This window comes from Lepisma saccharinum, chromosome 2 (assembly GCF_977018435.1).
Source record: "Lepisma saccharinum chromosome 2, izLepSacc3.1, whole genome shotgun sequence".
Taxonomy (NCBI): Eukaryota; Metazoa; Arthropoda; class Insecta; order Zygentoma; family Lepismatidae; genus Lepisma; species Lepisma saccharinum.
In genome coordinates, this window is record NC_139230.1 from 94,432,749 (window position 1) to 94,451,103 (window position 18,355).

At 38.1% G+C, this 18,355-nt stretch overlaps 1 protein-coding gene across 1 annotated transcript in view; it reads right to left on the reverse strand.

The window, feature by feature from the left end:
- The window catches only part of LOC145984470 (uncharacterized), a 212,764-nt gene that overhangs the window by 39,294 nt on the left and 155,115 nt on the right, over positions 1-18,355 (reverse strand). Inside the window, exon 5 of the mRNA XM_083118129.1 lies at positions 6,791-7,024. Within this exon, the coding sequence (XP_082974255.1) occupies positions 6,791-7,024 (234 nt within the window). The remainder of the gene's footprint in view (positions 1-6,790; positions 7,025-18,355) is intronic.

Genomic DNA, 18,355 nt, shown 5'->3' on the forward strand with positions numbered 1-18,355 from the left:
TTCATCCTTATGTTCACATGTGATTTTGTTTCTTAACCCGTGCCATGTAGGCACATTTAAGGGATGTGGCGGTAGGGTCCTCACATTTTCGATCTCGGACATTTTGGAGGTGATGTGATCAGCCCCATGCTCCGGCCGCATTTACCCTCCAGTGTTGCCCTCAGGTACCCATTCATTTTAGGCTGGGTGAGCCCGGGAGCAGCTTTTTGCTGGGATTTTTCCGACCTTAGATCACCCACCACGGAAATCGAACCCGAGTCTCCGCGTGGCAGTCAGACGCCCTACCCACTAGACCACCGCGTCGTCTCGCATTCGTCTCGAATTTCTCCCACCTTCACCTTTTTACCTAGAAGGCTCAAGCTACACCTTTTCCCCTGCTTCGGAGCCCTTGCATCCATGGAATGTAGTTGCAGACGGAAGAGAAGAGATTTAAAATTAGGCTGCTCTCTGCCCCCTTCCCATCGGGGTACGCGGGGTTCATTCTTTCACACCGACAGCATTTGTCCGTAAAATTGAAGCGGCGAATTTCTAAGGGGATAATTCCACCTACTTGATTTGCGGAGACGTGGCTGCGATTCTTATCTGCACATGGATCTGTCTGTCACGTACTTCTTGCTGGTATCGAAACTTGAGTCCACGTTCATTTAACTAGTGTAAAAATATTTTTCCAATTTTTTCAAAACGAAACACAAGTTGGAAAAAAATATAGTCTCATTTTTTGCACGCGACTGGGGGGGGGGCAAAAATACAATTTCCCCCCCTCGATAATGAGTGAGGGGGCAAGTCGCCACACCCTGCCCCCCGGTTCCGACGTCCCTGGGTATATCATATATTTTGCAATACTACGCTCATGGCTACCGTCTTTACAACATATAAAAACTTTTGTGCGATGGAAACACAGACATTACTGATGTAAACTTTTTTTTCGGGTAGCTTTCCAAACGCACTAATAACATAAAACTTTACACATTAAAAACCCATCTTGCAGGTTTTTTGCACAGGTTATAACATAGTAACAGTTCATTTTGCGCCTTCTTCTTTTAGAAGGCAGCACTACAAAAGCGTATCAAATAAAGCTTGTGTGCTGAATATGTCCGTCATGATTAAGTAAAATACGGCAAAGAATTGACTGCTACTTGTAGAATGTTTCTCCCACAAACTGAGTGCATGACTCTGTACCTTTCTTGTATTGAATAGCAATAAATGGATCTCAACATGTGATTTTAAAATATGCACAGTTCAAAGTAATTCAAGCTCTGGACACCCAGATCTGTGCGATTTGTCGCAGTCACACGACGGTTTAATGGAACAGTTAATTCTGTTGTCATACGAAGTTCCAATCATTAGTTACAATGATGTTTCTTTCTACTTCTCATTTCAATATAATACGAGAGGAGTCTTGCCAGTTATCGTACGTACACAACATTTGAATTATTAATCTTAGAAATTATAGTTAACATTTTATCTGATTATGCTTTGAATTAAATATTCCCCTTTCTTCTTTAAGAAGCTTGTTTTTCATGTACAGCACAGAAATATGAGTAACACGTGAACAAGACTGCATGAAATGAACAGGAGTTACAAAATATTGAAAGAATATGAAAATAACTTAAAGAATGGACTTCCCATGATTTATTTTCTTTGTGGGTATAAGAATAGACGTTGCTTAAGTTAAAGATAAACTTGTTGCATCTAAATCTATTCTTAGACACTGAATTTACATTGCATACAATGCATGTTTGATTAAAGTGTTATCGCATTAAATTATATTTGACAAAAATATTCATTGCAATAATTTAGTACAAATTAATATGTTAAGAACAGATCCACCGGATATGTACTATTGACGTGATATATGGTATTTCATAACTGCTACCACCCTTGTGTTGAAGTTTTTGTGGATCAGTCAAAAATTAATTTTATATTGTAACGAAGAGAGATAACCTAAAACTCTGCGGAGTTACGAGTTAATGTTTCTTTCTGTATGTTCCCTCGTCTAGTTCACGAACTCATCATTCTTTACAATTGTCATGATTACAAAAATGAGGTCACGATTACATTTTTCTATGCCTCTGTGGACAAGGTAGGCGTTAATAAATAAACGCGGTGAAATTACACAGCTTAGTTTGACTGTAGTAATCTGTAGGCCTCACTTGATTGTTTTCATTGCATTCCAATCTATCTTTAGAGTCTGTCTGACAACAAACCCCATTCTATCAACCTGCACTCGCCATACTTGTCAAACAGACTACATACTACACTTTCACTTATTGTTTCAGGACTGATTGCCCCCTTGCTGGTGATGTGTGAGGTTTCAATAATGATCCAGATAATTTCGCGACGCTTATATTCACGTATTGTAAATGCAAGAATAGTTTCACCGGCATTATTCCTTCGTACAAAATACATCTGTAAAGTAAGCTACTTGAAATCGAAGTTCGTCTTATGTTCACTTTATGCTCAGATAGCCAATCTTTTAAACCTATTTTTCGAGCAGGCCTCATTTCCAGGAAGGTATCAACTCGGGGCAAGCCCCGGCACCTACCGACCTGTTGGGTGAGAATGAGTCAAGACAAGGACTTTATAAACCTTTTCCTTCTCCCCCCAAAATATGCAATAATTGGACTGGAGAGTTCGATGAACCAACCCCATCTCTAACTTCGCACTGGTAATAGTTATGCTGGAGAGTTCATATGCACAACGATGATCTCTTCAGATAGGCTAATCGGGACAAGATTAGATTTGAAGTTTAAAGTTCCTACACCGGAGAGCAAACTCGGGACAACCTTAACTACAAGACGGGAGTGTTGCCATTACGACATGAATGAGTTTCCGCTCTTTGGATTCGTATAATGAAAATAATGCAAATACTGTGTGTGTTGAGTTTCTTTGTTTGGATAGCCCCGTTCTTTTCTTTTTCTTCAGAATAGGTTGAAGAGTCAACGCACCGTACAGCACCCAATATAACACAGCAAAATATGAGAAAACAAAATTAAAAAATCTAGTTTTGATGTTAATGATCACGATGATCATAAAAACAGTTTACAAGAGAAATAAATAACTAATAAGTAATAAATAACTACCCATTTTCGCTCTCTATTTATAATAAACAAAAATTGTATAAAACTAACCAACATATAATACTTAATACCGTCCTGGTTACCCAGAATAGTTGATTAATTGATTTGGTGTCTTAAGTCCACTTTATGCACAGTAAGGCTAATCGGGACTGGACCTACAGTTTAAAGTGGGATCCGAACCACTATGTGCCTCCATCGGGTATCGAGCCCGGGACCCCTTGATTACAAGGCGACGACGCTACCACTGCGCCATCAGGGAGGCCGCAGAATGGATTTTATAGTACAAACCAACAATACTTCAATAACATCATTGTACTGTATACTGTATTTTATTTTCTAATATATTATGTATATTGTAATTAATAAATGAAAAGAAAGAAGATAACTGACGTACTGGCTTATTTAAAGGCACCAGGACATTAAGCGCATACCCTCGAAAGTATGCTGGTGGAGGAGGGCTTACTTCTGCCGCCCTCCCCCCTATTCCCTGTTGAGCTTGTTTAAATTTTATTTATGCAGAGAAAGGTTAATCGGTACTGTACTTGCAGTTTAAAGTGGGATTCGAATCACTATGTGCTTCCATACGCACATAACACCCCCTTTGTCCCCACAAAACTTTTACAACGTGTAGAGGATATCAATTGGAAAAACTTTTCTGAAAAAAAAAATGTTCATTCAAAAACAGCAGTTGTATATTTTGTGTGCATGCAACCGTGCAGTACAGATTTATGGTTGAAATAGTACTGGAAATACTAGAAAATAGTACTTAAAATCTATTGTGCTTTAAGGATAGACTAAATATATTCTTACAGGCTGAAACCAAGTGTTAGGTAATAATCAAAATATAATTATTGATAACAACTCGTTTGAATCAGTTTCCAAATTCAAGTACTTAGGAGTAATACTAACAAATGAAAATGATATTAAAGAAGAAATAAAAAGCAGACTTAATTAAAGAAATGCATGTTACTTTTCTCTTCATAAACTTGTATCTTCTTGTATAATATCTAAGAAACTAAAAGTTAAAAATATACAAAACAATAATTTTGCCTGTAGTATTATATGGATGTGAAACTTGATCCTTTACATTAAAATGGCCTCCCCGATGACGCAGTGGTAGCGTCGTTGCCTTGTAATCTAGGGGTCCCGGGTTCGATTCCCGGTGGAGGCACATAGTGGTTCGGATCCCACTACAAACTGTAGGTCCAGTCCCGATTAGCCTTACTGTGCACAAAGTGGACTTAAAACACCAATTCAAACCTTTCCAATTAAAAGAGAAACATAAATTGAGAGTATTTGAAAATAGAATCCTTAGAAAAATATTTGGCCCTAAAAGAAATGAGGAGACAGGTGAGTGGGGAAGGCTACATAATTTTGAACTATATAATTTGTATTCATGTCCAGATATTATTAGAATAAGAAGACTTAGGTGGTCAATTCCTTGTGGCACAAATGGGAGAGGAAAGAAGAGTTTACAGGATTCTTGCTGGGAAGGAAGATGGAGGGCATTGAGATGGATGGGAATCGGTAAGGAGGGAAAATACTTGATTGATCGCGCCAAGGATAGTGACAGATGGAAGGCTTGTGTTTGCTGTAGCCATAAACCTTCGGATTTAAGAAGACTAGAGAGTTAGTTAGTTAGTTTAAGGATAGCATATATTTAAGACTAGAGTCACCCTCTGAAAGAAATTTATTTGTATCGATGGTAATGTATGTATAATTTGAGGGAAAAATATAAGTCTAGAGACTTGTCATTGACGACATTTCTGCTGGCATGATAACAGTATCAAATCCATGATCCATCGTGTACAGTGTAGCTTTCGATCGTCTCCGACAGAAAAGATACAAAGTTATAAAGAAAATATATTCTCCTTGAAATCCTCTAAGTGCTATAGAAGTTTGCTGGTGTTACACGGTGACACCCTGAATTAATAGTAAAAGGAAACATTTTCTCTAATATCTATTGTAATTTAGAGTTACGGTTTCGATTTCTGGTCGAGTCATAATTGAAGGATTCGGATTCCACTTTAAATTAGCATGCGAATTGAGTAAGCGAATTTCACAAAAAATTTGAAAATATTGTTGTTTCTTTAATTTATTTCCTTTGTGTTTTGAAATTTATTTTTGCACTTAATACCTACTTTGGCTTCAAAACATTTCCCAAAATTATGGAAAATGTTTTCAAAAATTTTAAGCAAACATGGGCATCGAAGAATTTGCAGCTTAACCAAACTTGAAACAAGCATTGGATTAATGAAGGGTTTGGTGGTACAATCCAAACCACTGAAGAGAGCAAGTCACTGCAAAACGACTCTGATTTGATTAGCCGGTGTCCATTGCAAAGATCATGCTACGCGACATGCACGAGCAACAGGATTATTTTCCTCTGGAAGGTTGATGACCACCTGTGCCCCTAATAGCCAGATTAATGATCCTCAACTCCAGAAAACAAATGCTATTGGCATTTTGTTTGCACACAAACTTTACGAGAATGACACGAACTTTGCCTGAATTTTCCTGTAGAGATAGAAGAAATCATATCGTCTTTGCATATTCTCTGTAATTAAATCTGTGTTTTAAATCTCTTGCTTAATTACTAATTAAAATGTATTAACTAATTGAAAAATTTATCTCATCTCTACCCTTTTTATTTTTATGAAATGCCTCCATTTATACAGGTCAAAACTAGTTTGAAACTTTTAAACAACAGTTATGGATCGTGCAAGGCAAAATTGATCATGATAGAAACACAGGGGCTACCATTTTTGTGTGTGACAATGGGCGACTGATATCATAAATTCGACTGCAAATTTTTAAATAGGAATAGAATCATGTGGCATGCAAGACTAGAATTTAACAAAGAATACAACGGTACACTTGGAATTTTGCACAATTTTGTCCTGTAAAATGTTATGAAGAAATTGATTTTTAAATATTTTTTTCCTAGGTGCAAGAAAACAACACTAGATTGCTTCTAGCGTCTGAGGAACGAATCCAGATTATTACATTGCAAATAATTTTAATCAAAGGTATTATCCCCACAGTGACTCTGTGTCACATGTGACAGTTGAACAGTGACTGCAAATGTTCCGAGAAACTGGATCAGCTGGCCGTAAGTCACAATTTGGACCTCCTAGAGGTGGCACTATGATGTATATTTGAAGGATATACCCCACGGATCTGTAACTTCAGAATATACCAATACACGTACTATTATTTTGAAGCTAATACACACACACACACACACACACACACACACACACACACACATTGAGTCTCACGTACCTGGGTTATTCATACTGTGATAATATATATACACAAATCGTCTGACTCAGTGAATATGGAACTGGTCATTCGAAAATTACTGTCCTGATCAAAACATTTATCTTTTTAAAAATATGTTTGAAATTTAGAAACCTATCAAAGTGGGTTTCGTTTTATACCTTTCCAATTTTAAATTTCCAAGGAACTTCCGTGGTCCCATTTCCATATCTCTATTAAAGAAGTGCACCTAGAATAGAATAATAATTGTGATGGACTACCAAACAGCAGCAGGAGAATCGGTCTCTGAAAACTAACATTTTCAGTTTTGTATTTCGGGGAGTACTTGTACGTACATGTTAATACAATAGATCATCCAAGAAACAACTTATTTTTAAATATAGCATTTACCATACGTCGCTCTAAAAATAAGCGCATCAGATACTCACGTCTGCCATCCCGATGCCGTCCTTCCCTGGAGAAGGTGTGGACTCTGGACACAGTGGCGGTTGCCCTGCTGTCGGGGCTCGTGCTTGTCAACGAGTGGATCGGCTCCAAGTCAACCAAAAGATGAGATCCCCCTGTTTCAATGGGCGTTGTGGCGAGACTATTTTGATTTGAGAAAGAGTACATGTTGGCGACGCCACTGGCTGTGGACGAACAATGCATGCGATACAGTGGACCTGCAAAAGTAATAATACAGGTACGTATAAGTCAATTGTGATTTTAATTACACGAAACTTGATAATTCAACCAAATATGAAAAATGAAATAATTTTATTTATTGACTGGTTTCTCGTTTCCATTGCATTGACAAGAGTAAACCTACCGTAAATTTATTGTAAAATTGTTTTCAATGTCATAGCAAAGGAATCAAATTCATAGATAAAGGTTGTTAAGTATAGAACAAATAACGATCAGATATTTTTATTTTAATTTCATGAAATCGAAATACATTTCTACATAAACAAATATATGCTAACTAGCTACTGAGAGAGAAGGATGGGAGACACAATGGAATTCAAATGTTCTCATAAAGGGTGGCGCAAAAGTCATCATCCTATTTGAACTGACCTTTATTTTGACATCTTGTTGCTTATATTAATAGTGTTTTGTCAGTTAAATAGAAGATACTCACGAAATTTATTGTGTGCGAAAATGAATAAGTATACCCCACAAGAACGTAGAAAAATTGTGACAATTTTGCGTGACACTTTTCCGGGCAGAGTAATATCACGTTTTGGTGATTTTCCATGGCCGGCCAGGTCCTCCGATTTGTCCGCTCCAGATTTTTTTCTTTGGAGATATTTGAAGTCATTGGCTTTTTGAATAAGCCAGAGAAGTTACAGCAACTAAAGGACAATATTCAGCATGAAATTGAAAACATTTCCCCGCAGATTTCCAACACCATGGAAAACGCAATAAAAAGAGCCCAAATTTGCATCAATTCGAATGGTGATCATTTATTGGATGTTATCTTTAAAAATTGAGGACATAAAACTTACAAGTATTAATAAAAGTTTAACACAAAAAAAACTACTTGTTATATTTAAAATCCAAGCAATAGGCTAAGAAAACCAGGTGGTGACTTTTGCGACACCTTGTATAAGTACAATACATTACAAATCACTAAACATATTTACAGTTGTTATAAAACAGTAAAAGTTACAAAGAATCATAATCACTGTCATTTAGGTAATAACTTGAAAGGAAAGAAAGGAGAAAACAGTGATTGTGTTTACATAGACTTACAGTGGAAAAAAAATCCTATTCGCGGGAAGAACATGTTATTGGTATTTCTCGCGCTAAGGATCGCTTCACATTTTCTGTGCCAATCGAAAAGGTAGAAAATATCTGCCGGCAGCGAAGGAAGAGTGGAAAACGTATCGCGTGATGTTGCCACTTTATAGTTTAATCCTCACATCCTTGTGTTTAAAGAAGTTCGTTTTGAACAATTATCGTGATAGCGTTTAGTGTGCTGTTGACACTGGCGTACGCAGGGGGATCTGATGTGGCTAGAGCCCCTCCCTCACATGAAAGCAGTAATGAACTCGGGGAAAGCCAAAATGGTGAATGCAAACTCTCATTAAAATGACCTCCTATTACCATTTTTAAAGTTAAAAATGGTAATTACGAAATATAATATTTTATATTGTATCCTGCCCCTACCTAGAACCCAGGTATTTGACATCCATTTTTTGTACACTAATTCCAGCCCCATCTGAAGAAATCCTGCGTACGCTAGTGGCTGTAGGTACGGACAGTCACGGACACTGCTGGGTTGTAACGATTCCATTGAAAGTCAATGCATTCATTACAATCCAGCCGGACCCTGTGGCCGAGTGGTGTCGACCTCCGTGGCGGAGTGGTTAGCAGAGCGCGCTACAACGCCAGGGTTTCCGGGAGTCCTGGGTAAGGCATGGGCATTTGTGTTTGTCTGTCCTGAGAAAAATCGAGAAAATAGTCCAATTGATATGACTTCCCAACATACCAATGGTCCTGGGTTCGCCTCTCGTCAAAGGCAGATTTTTTTACAGTGCAGTGCCAACTAGTGTATACCTAGGATGTAATGAATTAGACATATCGGCACGATTGTTATTTTTTAATAAAAATGTAATGGGTTTGAGAGTAGCTAGTTGATATTAAACGTCTTTAAAAATGTGGAAAGACATGTGAACGAGACATACAGTTTTTGCTTTGCATATCACGCAAGGTCAAGAAACAGAGGAACGTTAATGTGGAAATTCTTAGTAGCCACGTCAAAAATTCGAGCTTTTATTGAAAAAAAAATATTGGTTGAGTTATGAAAAGAATTTCAATTCTTAAAACGAAAAGTAACTAAGAACATATTAGGTTATATGAGTCGACAGATTTAGTCCAGATCTTAACATTATAATTGTGTTGTAAAATCTGTAGCTGTATTACAGTGCCTTGAATAATGTAGTGTGGAAAACGGACGGTTTTGGCCTCTCTGGCAAGTTCCACTCAGAAAGGATGCCGCTAGAGGCGCTGGTGTCGGTACAGGTGCATGGCATTCGTCTGCTTATAATGGAAGTAAATGGAGTTTTCGCTACAACGTCTGATTCTTTTACATGAAGCATTTCTATGAATGTGATAATTGCTATGATATTTGATACAGTGGTCGCGAAGATATTAACGAACATTCTAGACCACGTCCTGTTATCGTCATACTTTCGTTAATAATACGGGATAAAAATTCGCGTGGAATGCTCTTGGCAACTAAATTTTTGGGTATGAATTAGGTTCATTATTATTATCATCATCATCATTATCATCATTTCTTTTAAAGATATACACACTGAAGCATTTATATTTTTTATATTTACTGTCTCTTTTCTTCCGCTTTAAACTAATCGCGGCGATGATGACAATGATGATTGCATGAAACGACAAGGGGAACCCCACAAAACTTTCTTAGTGCCTTCGACATGAGTGTAAGGAAACTTTCAAACCAATGGGACAAGCGACAAGGGATGTTCACACTGTCACACTAGTGACACACACTTCCAGACTGTAAAATAGCATTCATTGCACATGGAGGTCAAAACAGCAAACGATACGTTCATATGGTGTATTCACGTGCTACTTGTTACTTCGGGCGGAAAGCTCCTTAAAGGAAGGGTGCTCAGACCGATGCGACGCGCTACAGGGGGAGTTCCCAACTAAGTGACAGGCAACATAGTGCCTTCAGTCTATTAGCAAGTGTTCGCTGCTAATTGTGCGAACATCAGATAGGCGACACGATAAACCGCACATTACAACAGCAGATCTAGGCGACACGATAAGTCACACGTGTCGCTTTGTCGCTTGTGCGTCGCTCAAACTGGGTCATTTCCTCAATAGCTTGCAACATGTTGCCGTGGTTTGTTGTTCGCGCATGCGCGATGCAATGAGTGTTTTGCTTTGGGGAGATTGCGCACCAAAGCGACAAGCGGCACGCGCCACTTATCGCTTGAGGATTTCACCAACCGAACGCTGGCCTGTGCTTCCCGTCATGGCGCTACGATGTGAAATGTTGCTCTTGATTGGCTCGTTTCCAAGCAACATGTGTCGCTTCGGTGTGAAAGTTGCCTTGGACCGAAGGACCCGTGTCGCTTTGGTGTGAAATCCTCGTATCGTTTGTCGCGTGTCGCTTTGGTGTAAAATCTCCTTGAGGAAACGGTGCAGTCAGAGCTTGTGCCCCTACGGTTGGAAAGGCTGCATTGATTACGGACTGCTCGCTTCCAAGCATCACTTGTGGTTTGTCGCCTCGGTATGAAATATCTCTCAGGATACTATTTATTTTCTAATAACATAGAAAAATAAAACTCTAGTACACAGTCCAACACCTGCCGTCCGGAATAATTTTGCGATGTTTCTTCTTGTGTTACGCATGATATTTATTTATTAATTTTATTTTACTTTTCTTTCCAAATTAATGCCATTTCGTGACTGCAAATCACTCCACAAATATAACTGTTTCAATCAATTCACGCACCGCATTTCAAGACAAACAAATCTACACAATATATTCCAAAAATTAACTAAGCCGCATTACCTTCATAAGAAAATTAGCACTGATCACGCTGCCATCTATGTTTCTCATCTGTCTGGGGAACCAGTTTCTTGGGTCGTTTTCCACACTACGTTATTCAAGGCGCTGTAGCTGTATATAAGAATCCAACTGAGGGACGGCATGGCTTCGAGTCCTGGGTTCTCGGCCTGTGTATAGGACCAATGGCAACCCACCATCGTGAGGAAATTGGGGAGCTACGAGTAAGTAGCGTAACCCGGTTTCGGAAAGCTCCTTAACGGCTGAGGGTACGACGTGCTGACCCCATGTCACCCCATTATCGGTTGAAGTTCTCCACACCTCTATGTAGGATTGTTGGATGGAGGCTGGCAGTCGGAAGATAGGCCAAGGACCTTCGAGGTCTGTCGGACTAAGGGTTATTTATTATTTATTTATTTAAGAAGGAAAACTCTAAGGTGCTTTTCGAAATTAGCAGGTGAAATCATGGATTAAAAATGCATGTGCTGTGGTTACAGACTTAAAAAAAAAAACACTTTCTAAATGCGGATTCGAACACACACATGTTGGGGCCTCATTGGCAACAAAAAAAATCTGTAACCGCGCTCGAACACGCATCCTTCAGAGCGTGAAGTCGTAACACTAACCACTTTTTTTTTTTTAAAAGGAAATACCCCCTACACGGAGCTATCCCCCACCATTCACACTTTTTCTCACTTTTACACTTTTCGATTGTTACAGTTTCTAAGTTTCTTATCATCTAGACAAACACAAATACCCATGCCTTACCCAGGACTCCCTGAACCCCTGCTAACCACTCCGCCACGGAGGTCGACGTCACTCACCTACACCTTCTACTGGTAGCTATTTATTTACTTATCATGTAAGTTCTCGAATTGTTTCACTACTGGCGACGTGAATTTCTTTCCCCTTATTTTCTTTCAGATGTAGTTGTTTTTCCAGACCGATACATTTTTTTACCTTTTGCCACCCATGGAGATCCTTATGGAATACATTATTAGGACGCAACACCCAGAAAAGAGAATATCTTAGTTTCAAAAACTTGGAGTGGGAATGGTGTGTTCAGCCACACATTTGGCCTTAAAATTTTTCATATTTGAAGTTTTGCTTGCAACGCCACCATCAACCGAGCATTTATTTTCTGGACATATAGTACATATGTGCATTCCTTTGTAGCTTAGTAGCTTATTGGCAGCCTTAACCCAACTGAAGGGCCGACAGTAGACGGCGACGACGACGCGCGTTTCTGCTAGAGAGGTCAACGTTCGGCGAGCTTATGCCAAACGCGGTTTAATCATGGAGCCTGTGAATCAATTCCCAGTGGTAGTACATTTCAGTGGTTTGGATCTCACTTCAAACTGTAGGTCACAGATAAGCATATACATACATAAGCGTAAGGTGAACTTCAACAAATTTTGTCCTTTGGCTACACAAAACTAGTACCGGTACCTTCGTATATGCCTTCATATCGATTTTGGTAGTCAATATCCATGCAACGTGAATATGTAGAGCCTGCGGCTGTTTGATAGTCTTAATTGAATGGTATTTTCTAGAACTGTTTCAAATAAGGTTTCTTGGACAAAAATCTTGAGAAGCGAGAATGTCGTAATGTTTGATGTCGCTTCAGTTCAAATTGTTCCTAAATCCAATAATTTAAGGTCTCTTGGATGATTTATGATCGGTGCTACATGATTCAGTCGAAATACTGAAGTGATCCTACCATTCAGTACCAAAACTCTTTTTATTATCATGTATCTTTCCACTTATCTCCAGTTGTGTTCATTGTACAGGGTGACCACAAAGTCCCGTTACCCCTATGTAAAGTATAATAAAAGTATATATTTGTTTCCGTTTTAGACCGTACTGTACCACTGACGAACTGAAAGATATTGTGAGGCGAGCTTTCACTCGTGTTTCGCCAGCATTGCTCCGCAAAATGTCGCACAGAACCTGGCTGCGTATTATGCTTTGCCATGAGAATGATGGTGCACAGACTGATCCCTTGGATAATTAATGGTTCATATCACAGAGGTGTTTAGTAAATTCATTGTCTGTTATCAATAAAAACTACTCAATAGAATAATCGTTCATTTTGTTTGCGTATTATAGGGGTAACGGGACTTTGTGGCCACCCTGTACGATTAAGCACCTTATTTTCTGTTTCCGATTCTTTCCAACACGAAACAATTACAAAGCAGAATTTCAGAAATGTTTCTACGTTCCGGAAGTCGAACTAGTGATTCTTTGATCAATACCAAGAACCATGTGACCCGGCGTCGAGCTGTCAAGAGAAGAAGAGCTGCTCCCTTGGCATTCCCCTAGGGAACGGATTTGCTTCCGTCACAGAGACGCGGGAACTGCCATTCTCATAAATCATTCATTCACTGCAAAAATAAATGCCTAGAAAAAGGCAACGGAATGTTTAAGGGAGAAGAAATATATGTACATAGATGCGTAACAGATGCATCTATTATGCACGGTAAAATGAATTGACGGTCATGTTCAGAGGGGAAAGGCGAGTTATGAGGATAACATTTAATAAGTGAAGTATAAAAAGAACATCACGTTCAAAATAATCAGAAAGATTTACCAGCGTTATCGAGAGAGGTTTTGTGTTGCATTTATGAAACGTTTGGTTATTTTATTTTTTAACGACACTTACAGTATTTGTACCGTTACTTTAACCGTGATGAAAAAGATGAACGGGGCAAGGAGTTAGACGCGTTCGTGACCTTCAGTATAAGTATCACGCCAGCATTCACTAGGAGTGCCTGACGAGCATCGGATAGAAAGCATACCGCGAATTTATTTTTAAAAAAATATTGTCCTTTTTCGTTTTCTTTGTGTTTGTACGTGTTAGGTAAATTAGAGACATAAGGATGGAGTATGAATTTGAAGATCAAAATGTGGCCAAAAATACATCAGATCAGGATGTGGAAAATACTGTTGTAATGAAGAAGAAACAAATTATGTGTCGGTGAGAAAAAGCCAAGTGCAAGTTTAATGGCAGAAGCTGGTGATATTGAACATCCGAAGGGAGATTGATTGGAGCAGTTGGAAGTTGGTCTTCCAGTTTATTTTCTAATTGTTTTCATTATTGTTTTGACCATTATCGACTGGCTGTTGTTGTTGCCCACTTACTCAATATCCTTTACTTGTTAAGGACAATGCGATAGTTGGGGACAAAGCAGTACAAGTTGTGTTAAATGTGCGGTTGGTGCAAAAAGTGTCGTAGTTCATTTCATTAAAGAGGTCTCCCCTCTCGCCTTCGCCACCCTTGCAGAGATACAGCTAAACTAGCGCAACAGATGTATAAAAGACTATTCAAAATGATTGTTGGGGTTTTACAAAGTTATTACTGATACTGTGTTAATAAAAAAAAACTAACGTTGCCGCTCCAATCTATTCAGAAACTGACCAAATACTTGTGTACTTATTCTTAACGTCCATCAGGAGGCAGTGTCATCAAACATCGACAATAATTTAGAAGCCCTGTGTGTGTGTGTGTGAGAGAGAGAGAGTTTGTATGTCTGTGTATGCTATTGTGAGTTATCTTATTCCACTACAGTCACTTTCTGCCCCGACTCTTCTACCTTCTCAGCACCCGTCTGAAGTGACAGTAAAACTCAGAAGTTTGAATCAGCGACCACCTGAATACGAGGTCGACATCGTCACCGCCCATTTATCTCTGTCGATTGAATAAAAGCAACACAATATTTCCTCATATTCTACAGTTATTCCATTCAAGATTTAATACATTCATTTAAATCTAGAATTCCGCACACAATTCTTGTACCGTAATTAATACATTAAAGCAAATGAAGACACAACATTTGTGGCTACGGATATTCGAAATACTTGCTGTTTCCCTATCTAGCACCTGATCCTTGCCAGAGATGGCTGTCAGTTACGAACACGAGCAAAATTGATGCAGGAAAGCAGCACTGGAGTTAATTGCTTTAATCACTTCCAAGCAGCGGAGATAAGTTCGGAAACAAGTTTCGAAAACTCTGTTAATTGCAGAGAAGCACCAGAAACGTCGGAAACAGCTCTCTTCCACCATGTTCGCCTCTACACTAATAAACAGTTTCAATGATATAATCGCAGGGATGACATGCAACTCTTACGGAAGCTTGGAAATTTTGAAGTTTTGGTGTATAAAAGGAATATCTAAATCCAGGTGGTCTTAAATACAAATTTAGATAAAAGGTAGTCACTGTTTTGTTCTACGTGCATCTTTTATAAACATAACATATATATTACAGTTACTGTTTATGTCACGAACGCTTCTCATACTACAATAATTTACTTACTAGAAATGGAAAGTAAATATGTTATTAATCTCTGTTTCTAAAGTAGAAGAACATGGCAAACTTTGGGATTCAAAAAGGTACTGTAAAATTTTGATAAATTATAGCTCAAATATCTGTAACTATTGCTGTGTCTGTAATAGGAGGGAAAGCATAGTCAATAGATGATTCCGTCTCTGTGCTGTAGACATTGGAATTTTCAGTATATGGAGAGTAAGATGAAACGAGGTTATATACTAGTGAAATGCAATTTATTGTTTCGAAAACAAGAAACACGGCAAAGAGTTACTTTCGTGAAAAGCAAATCGTAACTTCCGCGTAATAGAGATGTTCAATTGTTTAATTATTTCATTGTGTATGGAAGGTCAAGTTAATTTGCCTATGATGGCTCTCTTCAGTGAGCAATTGGGAATTACTGGATTTTCGTTCTTTTCTTGAAAAGTTTGTTTCAAGGTTAGCTGTCGTCGCTCCAAATTGCACTCTACTTGTCAATTATTCACAACCAATTTCTTTGGTATTTAGCTCCACCTACAAGTCGCCTGGTATAGGATGCGATTATTTGACTAAAAAATAAGAACTGAATATTACTTCCTTGGCCCTACGTAGCAGAAAGTTTTATCTTTAGATTTTTATTTGTTCATTCATTATTTTTTTTTAAAAAAATACGGTATGAACGCCGTGACCCCCCTCCGCAAAATAGGATATCTCAAGCAAATCAAAGTTTATCATCATCCCTGATAGGGATGCATTTCATCTTCCCCTTAACATCATAATATTTGTGTACAAAAAAATTATTGGGTTTTTCAAAATTTGAAATTGTGCATGAAACTTTTCGTGCTTCGAATATCATATTGCTTACCATTAAGTTGCCTAATATTACATCTGCATATTTGACTTAAAAAATGTGATATGCTGATAAATGCATACTGCAAATATTTCGTAGAATGAAAAATCAACTGCATTGCAAAGTGTCCTTCACAAATATAGAGTCCAGGAGAAAATCTTGATGAGTAATATTTTACTGTTTTCACAAGAGAACAAATTCAAAATTTCGAGACTCATTATTAGGGGGGGATTTATATGCATTAAAAAAGCCAAAATATGGATGCAAACATGCACTAAAAAAGGGCAAAATATGCACTTAAAATATGCACTAAAATTTTCAAATAATTCACTGAACGCAATTATAGAAATGGAAGTGTGATAAATTGGGCTTTTTAGGATCACCAAAAATACTAATTTAGAAATGTTTTTAGTTTCATGTAAAAAAAAATATTATATTACAAGCATTCCTTTGTCTGGAGGCTTGCTCTAAAAACTGCAATATTGCAATTATAATAACATAAATATCTTGTTGGAAACACTATGTTCTTTTCGTTGCATTAATCAATATCTTATTCTTTTACATTAGCATTTCAATACACTAGACGTTATTTATCGATGTTTTCAGGTAGCAGACTGTTGCGATTGTCAGAAAGTAAGTCTTTGTATTTTGAAAATGTTCTTTCCATTTCACAAGATGCCACTGGACAGTATTTGATCGTTTCATGAATTGCATTGAATTGTTGTTTTAAGTCCAGTTTGGGCACAGAAAGGCTAATCGGGACTGAACCTGCAATTTAAAGTGGGATCCGAACCACTGTGCCATGTGCTCCACCGGGTATCGAAACCGGGACCCCTTGATTTATTTGTTCGTTTCATTTCTTGTGTTGATATCCTGATGTAAAATTCAAATAAATTTCAGTTGTGGAATACCCAGGCAAATCCTGGACAGGTTTCCCCTTTAACACCGAATTCACCCGTCGCAGGAACTGCAAAGTTGGGTTTCTGAAAGCTATTGCTAGCTAACTGCTTCCCCAAATTCAGCTTTCTCAACTTATCGTGCTACTATTTTATTTTGAGCAATATCAAAAAGAGATTGAATGGAAAAAGGAAGAAAAAAAATTAATCTTTGTACGTTCAAAACTATCAACGAAATTTTAACATATTTTTAATACTTCATTTTGTATTCAGATTAAATACATTTTGATTCAAATTAACAACACAATCATAAATTGCACATGGTACAACCAGAGCGGAGAAGAGAAAGTGTGTGCACTTAGTTTTCTTCCCGTAAGCCAAGTGAATAGAGCGGTGCCCCACCGAAACACTGGCAGCACCTTCGCTTGCGAGAGTCTTCTGCTTGCAGTGCGGCCGCGCTTTACGTAGAGGGTTGTGTTTTGTTGTGCTAGAATAACATTGTGTACTTTTATTAATGACAACGTTGTTACGTTATTGAGTTTAGTGTCGTTAGATTTGTGATTGATCCGGTGTGACTAGTTTGTGTTGTGTTCAACGCATTATTATTGTGTTTGAGACAGCAGCGAGAAAAACCTACAAGATGCCTACGTGTTTCGTACCCGGCTGTAGATCTGGATATGACCGCTGTTCTTCAGGCAGTAGACATTTTCTTAGGCCACCTAAAGACAGTAATGGTCTCTCAAAATGGGAGAGTGCCATCCCTAGAAAAGATAAAAAACTAAGTCATAATTGCTATGTGTGTGATATTCATTTTTCCACTGACCTTTTAGAAAAGTGGATTCGTTCATAGTGGATGGCGATACAGTAGAAATTCCACGACAAAGGTGGAAATTAAAACCAGAAGCAATTCCTCATATATTTCCTAATCTGCCCCTAATACCTCTCTAAGACAGTTAAGAAGCGAAAATCTCTCATGAAAAGGCAATCCTTGCGGACAGGTGATAATAAAGTGAGTACTCGTCGCAATGTATCATTAAGCTTATCAGTAGATGATGACTTACTTCACACTGCGGATGCTAGCAATACAATAGCATTGCTAAAGAAAAAACTAAAGAATCAGAAACGCAATTTAATTAAACGCAGAATAAACTAAAGGTCGCATAGGCTAAAATAAATTTGCTTGAAAAAAGCGTTAAAGATGCTAAATTAAAGACAACGGTCACACAATCAAAACAGTTTGCGTATCTTAGCAAAAATCAAAAAATTGTAATTGATACAATCTTAAAGAAATGCCAACTGAAAAGTAAGACAGGAATGAGATACAGTTCTGGGTTTATACTGGATTCTCTTCTATTAAAAATAAAGTCCCCCAAGGGGTATAGACACTGTTTGCATCACGATTTGCTACCTTT